Source organism: Borostomias antarcticus (genome assembly GCF_949987555.1).
Source record: "Borostomias antarcticus genome assembly, contig: scaffold_63, whole genome shotgun sequence".
Taxonomy (NCBI): Eukaryota; Metazoa; Chordata; class Actinopteri; order Stomiiformes; family Stomiidae; genus Borostomias; species Borostomias antarcticus.
In genome coordinates this window covers 805,920-812,584 of record NW_028176448.1, presented here as the reverse complement: position 1 = coordinate 812,584, position 6,665 = coordinate 805,920, and the positions used below count along the sequence as shown (strand labels likewise).

Below are 6,665 nucleotides of genomic sequence, written 5' to 3'. Positions count from 1 at the left end.
CTGTTGGCTACTCAATGAAGCCGGTGAGTGTTTCTGATATCGATAAAATCTTTTTAACATTGAAAGATGCTATTCGTCAGTATATTCATGATGTTTTGATCCTCGACTTGGATGAAGCACAGAGAACTCAGGTTGGAACCATGTTGGAAAAGAAAGGGCTTAATGTTGGTTATGCCATCACTCCTGAGGTGGCCGAGCAAGAGCTGTCTGATCATCAGTGGCGTTGTTTAATCATGGATCTTGAGCTCGGTGATGTTTGGTGGTTTGAGTTTCTACAAAAAATCAAAAGCAAGCTTGGCTCGAATATGCCATCTGTCGTTGTTCATACAGCCCATCCTCTTGATCAGGCAGAACATGCTCTTTTACAGGAGTTCACCAGTGCTATGGTGATGAAAGGTGATAAAGCGATGGAGAGAATCACGGATGAAGTGACTCTGTTCCTGCATACCGTAAATAAAGATCAAGTGGAAGAGATTCCTGATGAACTAGGACCCAGCGTAGAGAAGAGTTTGGAGGGACATAAAATTTTGCTGGTTGATGATGATTTGAGGAATACCTTTGCGCTCTCTAAAGCTCTGCAGGGAATGGGAATGGATGTTGTTCTGGCGGACAACGGTAAGAATGCACTGAAAAAGCTTGAGGATGAGGAAGGGGTGGAACTGGTCTTAATGGATATCATGATGCCAGTGATGAATGGTTATGAGGCAATAGCTGCGATTCGAAAGTCGAGTGACTATAAAGGCCTGCCTGTCATTGCCCTGACAGCCAAAGCTATGGCTGGAGACAAGGATAAGTGCCTTGAGGCGGGAGCTAATGACTATATGACCAAGCCATTTGATATGTACAAGCTGACAGCAATGCTTAGAGTGTGGCTGCTCCGATGATTGGGACTTGTACTGTTGTTGAACTAGAAAGGCTGGAGCTGAATCTATTGCTCGAAGCTATTCAAGAGCGTTATGGCTATGACTTTAACGACTATGCCAAGGCTTCCATGATACGGAGGGTTAAAAAGTACATGGAAATCCAGGATCTTAGTAGCATCAGTGATTTAATACCTTTGGTTCTTCACGATGGCTTGGCGTTTCACCGATTTGTTAACAGCCTTTCTGTTGTTGTAACAGAGATGTTTAGAGATCCTGATGTGTTTAAGGCTTTGAGGGAGGAGGTTATTCCTGTCCTCAAGACCTATCCATTTATCAAAATTTGGCATGCTGGTTGTGCTTCTGGTCAGGAAGTCTATTCCATGGCTATCCTGCTGGAAGAAGAGGGGATACTGGATCGGTGCCAGATTTATGCTACTGACTTTAATGATGATGCACTGCAAACTGCGGGAAAAGGCATTTATCTAGCTGAAGATATGGCTCTCTATGAAAAAAACTACTGTCTTTCAGGTGGCAACCGGCATCTTAGTGATTATTGGGTCAGCCTTTATGACTCCATCAAGATCAACAGTCGTCTAGTAGAGAGAGTAACTTTTGCCAATCACAATCTGGTCACTGACGGGGTATTCGGTGAAATGAATCTGGTGATGTGTCGTAATGTCCTGATTTATTTTAATGAACAGTTACAGGATAGGACTTTAAACCTTATTGATGAGAGCTTATGGCCGAGAGGATTTCTTTGTATAGGCCGGAGGGAAAACCTGAAGTTCAGCCAGATCAGGAAAAACCTTGAAAATGTTAGCGACAGGCTTCGGATATACAGGAAGTTTGGCACGTGAACGACTCTGTAGGTGAAAGGAAGCATCAAGCCGTTGTGCTGTGAGCGTTTGCTGGAGGAATTAATGCTTTTGGTTTTATTTTCAGCCAGTTGGGAGAAGACTTCTCTCTACCGGTACTGGTCACTAAACACATTTGGTTAAATGATGATAGGGGCAGGATCATGGTTCTTTTCCGACAGAGCACTCTGCCGGTCTCAAGTGGCTAGAGATAAGCACAGAATACAGTTTGGGACCATTCATCTAGCTCCGGCCGGCTATCATATGCTTGTTGAGGAAAATGATATTGTCAGCCTTAATCTGGAAGCCCAAGTTGTTCACTCCCCTCCTTCTATTGATGTTTTGTTTCAATCAGCTGTCAGAATTTATGGTTCATCGTTAGTTGGGTTATTTTAACTGGCTCTAATCGTGATGGTGCCGATGGTATTTGCACAGTCAAAGAGTTTGTAGGTACCACCATAGCTCAGTGGCACAAGAATTCTGCAATGAGCATTATGCCAAAGGCATCACTCGATACTGGCTGTATAGACTACCTGAAGACACTAGAGGACATACCAGCTTACTCTGGATGAGATTGGCGATGTGTAATGACTCTGTAATTAAGAGAAACCATAGGGGCGTTTTCAATTAGCCATGTTATCAACCAGAAGGGCCGTTCACGGTTTACGCCATACTGCGTTGTTCACTACTTATATTGAGTAACCACACCGGGCAGTTTGCGCTTTTCTTGGCGTAAACCATGGGCTGCTGGTCACATGTCTTATTGAGAACGCACCATAGTAATTATGGCTGTATATGGTTTTTTTCAAATAGGAGCTTTTCATGATGTAGGCTGAGATAAGGATCATCTTGTATGGATACACATAACAAAGTCAAAATTCTGGTGGTGGATGACCTCCCTGAAAATCTGCTGGCTATGGATAAGCTATTAAAGCCTTTGGGAGCTGAAATCCACAAGGTGGACTCTGGAGAAAAAGCCCTGTCGGAGGTATTGGCTCATCACTTTGCAGTCATTATTTTAGATGTTCAAATGCCAAGTATGGATGGCTTTGAAACGGCAACCTTACTTCACAGTAACAAGCAAACCGCTAACATTCCCATTATTTTTGTTACAGCAATTAATAAAGATAATAATTATGTTGCCAAGGGGTATCAGTCAGGTGCTGTTGATTATTTATCAAAACCTATCGTTCCAGAAATTATTCTTGGTAAAGTGAAAGTATTTTTACAGTTAGAAGCTCAGCGCCTTGAACTGGAGCAGGTTACTCGTGAACTGCGCTGGAGCAGTAGGAAAAATAAACTGCTGCTGGATTGTGCCGGAGAGGGAATTGTTGGGCTGGATAAAGATGGTAATATTACCTTCATAAACCCAACTGCGTGTGAACTGTTGGGTGGTTCTGAAGAGATATTTCTTAATACTCACATTAGCAGATTTCTTTTTGATGCTGCTGCTGATATCGCCATGGAAAAATGGCAGAGGTCTGAGATCTATCATGCATGTCTTGAGAATGGCGAATGCCTGAAGCAGTTAAGTGAATTAAACAATGTGAGTCATGGTAAATTTCCAGTAGAGTTCAATGTTGCCGCTATCGTAAATGGCCGAAATTCTGTTCAGGGAGCGGTATTTGTTTTTCAGGACATTACTGAACGCAAGCAGATGGAAGACCAGTTGTTGAGAATGGCTAAATATGACAGTTTGACTGGTCTGGCTAATCGTACATTGTTTAGAGAGTTCCTTCAGTCCTCAATGGATCGTAGTGATCGTTATCATAAAAGTACGGCAGTTATGTTTCTTGATCTTGACCACTTTAAAGAAATTAATGACCAGCTGGGTCATGATGCTGGTGATCAGCTTCTTTCCAGTGTGGCTAATCGTTTAGAAGGCTGTATTCGTAAGGTGGACCTGATTGCAAGGCTGGGTGGGGATGAATTTGCAGTTGTCTTAGATGATGTGAAGAATTCAGACGATGCACGTACAGTAGCAGACAAAATTCTTCATACACTTGAAGAGCCTCTTAAGTTTGGGATCGCTTCGAAAAAAGTGGGAACCAGTATAGGGATTGCCTTTTATCCAGATAATGGAGTTGATGTTGATGGCCTGATAAAGGCAGCAGATGAGGCAATGTATGCAGCTAAGAAAGAAGGACGGAATGATTTTCGATTTTACTCCGACCTGTAGGAGCCTGTCTGGCTTCAGACAGGCATACTGTGGTTGTGATAAATTGGCATAAACACTCCTGCTTATTCGTCAAATAGCCAGCTATTTTTCTCAGGAACAGCAATTTTTTTCATCAATTTCTCGCAATCCTAGCTATGAAAGCTTAAGGCCTACAGGCTTCCGGCTTTTATTTTTCAAATGACAGAATAAATGCCGTTAACAATTAGATTTCAAAAGAAACACGATGTTCGACTTTTCTGACTTTCCAGAAAGTCGAACATCCTCTGATTTTCAATGGTCTCAGCCAATACTACCATATGACCAAACTCTGGGAAATCGAGAATAACGCCAAACTGACACGTCGATAGCCGCTAGATTAAGCATAATTAGCGTGAGTTCGACGCTACCATTGTTGCTACTGGCCTTGGATTTTAATGGTTTGAGTCATAGTGATGTTTTTTGGGAAGTGCCCAATGGCTCCTTCTGAGCCTTTGGCAGGCAATAAAGTACTTACATCACTATTTTTCTGTAACATGAATATGTACAAAAAGGCTGAAGCCTACGTAGTGCGAGAGATTATCTCGTTGAACTAACGTTTAAAACGTATCTTTTTCGTTACATGATATATCGAACACCATGATGTTTTAGCGGCTTAATTGTTGTATCGAAAGAACCACACCACTTGTTATTGATGGGCGCCATCATCAGCGGGAACTGATTACCGGGATTATTAAAAAGAAGGGAGTTAAGGCAATCATAATCATGGACTTGAATATCTGCGGAAAGCCGGTCACTGCTTACACGGCAAGGTGGATGATGCTATTGAAAGCTGGGTGGCAGAACGGTTCCTGAAGATACTCATGGGAGAGTCTAACAAGGTGGCCCGGGGGAATCCGGAAAAGTGCGAGCAAGAGAGGTCTGACAACACGTAGGTTATTGATAAGTGTGCAGACTATCGTAAAAAACCGCCCTAGGCTCTGCTACGACAAGGCGGCGGATGCTGGCTATCCGATTGCCAGTTGAGTCATTGAGGGAGCTTGCCGCTATTTGATCAATGGCCGTATGCATCTAACCGTGGCAAAATGAAGTGCAAGTGGCAGTGGTTGTGTTGAAGCTACGCTAACTGGATTCAAGTGGAGATTGGCAGGCGTATTGGAACTTTCATAAGGAATGCTCTCGCCTTCGTAATCATGGAGAACTAATGAATGTGACGTCGTAGCAAGGGAACCACATCCAATCGATAATAATATTCAGCAAGGTATTTTTGCAGATGCTTTTGGGTAATATTGTGGTAACTGTCTTTCAGAAAATTTTTGACGTGCCCGATCATGGTGTTGACCAACGTAAACAACTCACTAGCCATGGTTTCGTGACTTCTATCTGTCACCACTGCCGTACGTGGGTGTCCGGCGTCGGCTATTCTGGTGAATGCACCGAGGCCATCACTGACAACACCGCAGGTATGATCACCGAGATGCTTTTGCGCCCAGAGTCCCAGCTATTTTTCCTAGAAACTGGTGACCATGCTGAAACGCATATACAGCTGGTGGTTTTCCTCGTTGGTTTGCACGGCGGCAACAAATGGGTGTTTGTTTTTAGAACCTTTTCCCCGTTTGCTTCCATGTTTTCCCCCTCAGTAGGAATCATCCATATGCACATGTCCATGCAGGGGACGGCTGTCATCCAATTCTTTCATTACCTGTATAAGCTTGTGCTTTAAGCGTCAAAGAGCATTATAAGAGATTACCAGCTGTGTCGAGAGATCCATGGCAGATATACCATTCTTTGTTTGAGTCATTAAAAAACATGCTTAGAAACCAAGTAGTAAAGGGCAGTTTACCTGCTTCTAGCATGGCGCCACTGGTCGATGATGTCTGGTGACGTCAGCGGTTGCACTGGTTGGAGCTCATTGGTTTTTAGGGTGGAATACTCCAAGCAACAACACAGAGGAAACTCAAACCAATTCGGCCACCGTTATGTGTAAAACTGGTCACGGCATTGTTGTTCTTGGTCATATTGCTGAAAGAACTCACAAGGCTCTCGCCTTTCTGAAACTGAATTTTGTTCTTAACCATGACGCATCTCCTACTTCGAGGAAAACTGGTGTAGCAAGGTTAGACGATAAGGAGGTTTAGGTCAGATGGGCATCAGGAAGGAGTATTTAGTTGTTTTTCAACGAATACTTTTCTCAGGCGAGCGAAACGAGGTAAGCCGTTTAAATATTCCGGATACTCTTCCCCTGCAATAAGTGGCTCCAAGTAACCCCTACAGGTGGGTGTAATGTTGAAACCATCCTCACTGATAAAGTACAGAGGCATTTTTCGTTCACGGTTAGCAACTTTCGCTAACGGTACCTCTTTGATGGCCCAACGATAAGGAAGATCTGATTCACGGATGATTGCTGGCATAACCGCATTATGCCCTGTTACTGCCAGTTCGACAGCCGCCTTACCTACTGCATATGCCTGTTCTACATCAACCCGTGAAGCAATATGTCGTGCTGAGCGTTGCAGGTAGTCTGGAACTGCATAGTGATATTTGTAATCTAGCTCTTGTTTGATCATATTGCATAAGGTCGCTGCTACACCACCAAGTTGCTGATGTCCAAAAGAGTCAATAACAGTAGTGGATGCAGAAATGAAGCTACCATCGTCGTATTTAGCGCCTTCTGAAGCGACGATGACACAATAGCCTTTGTTATTCACTGTCTCGTCCACTTTGTTCAGGAATTTATGTCTATCCAAAGGCAGTTCTGGGAAAAGAATGATGTGAGGCGGATCACCATCATGA

At 43.4% G+C, this 6,665-nt stretch overlaps 1 protein-coding gene across 1 annotated transcript; it reads left to right on the top strand.

Annotated features, from left to right (window-relative positions):
• Positions 1–407: 407 nt before the first annotated feature.
• Positions 408–884, top strand: LOC311328484 (putative 14.6 kDa protein in sodA1 3'region; the record flags this gene model as incomplete). Its single annotated transcript, XM_084462448.1, has 1 exon — positions 408–884. One exon carries the CDS (start codon positions 408–410, stop codon positions 882–884), a length of 477 nt encoding a protein of 158 aa, XP_084318574.1.
• Positions 885–6,665: the final 5,781 nt, after the last annotated feature.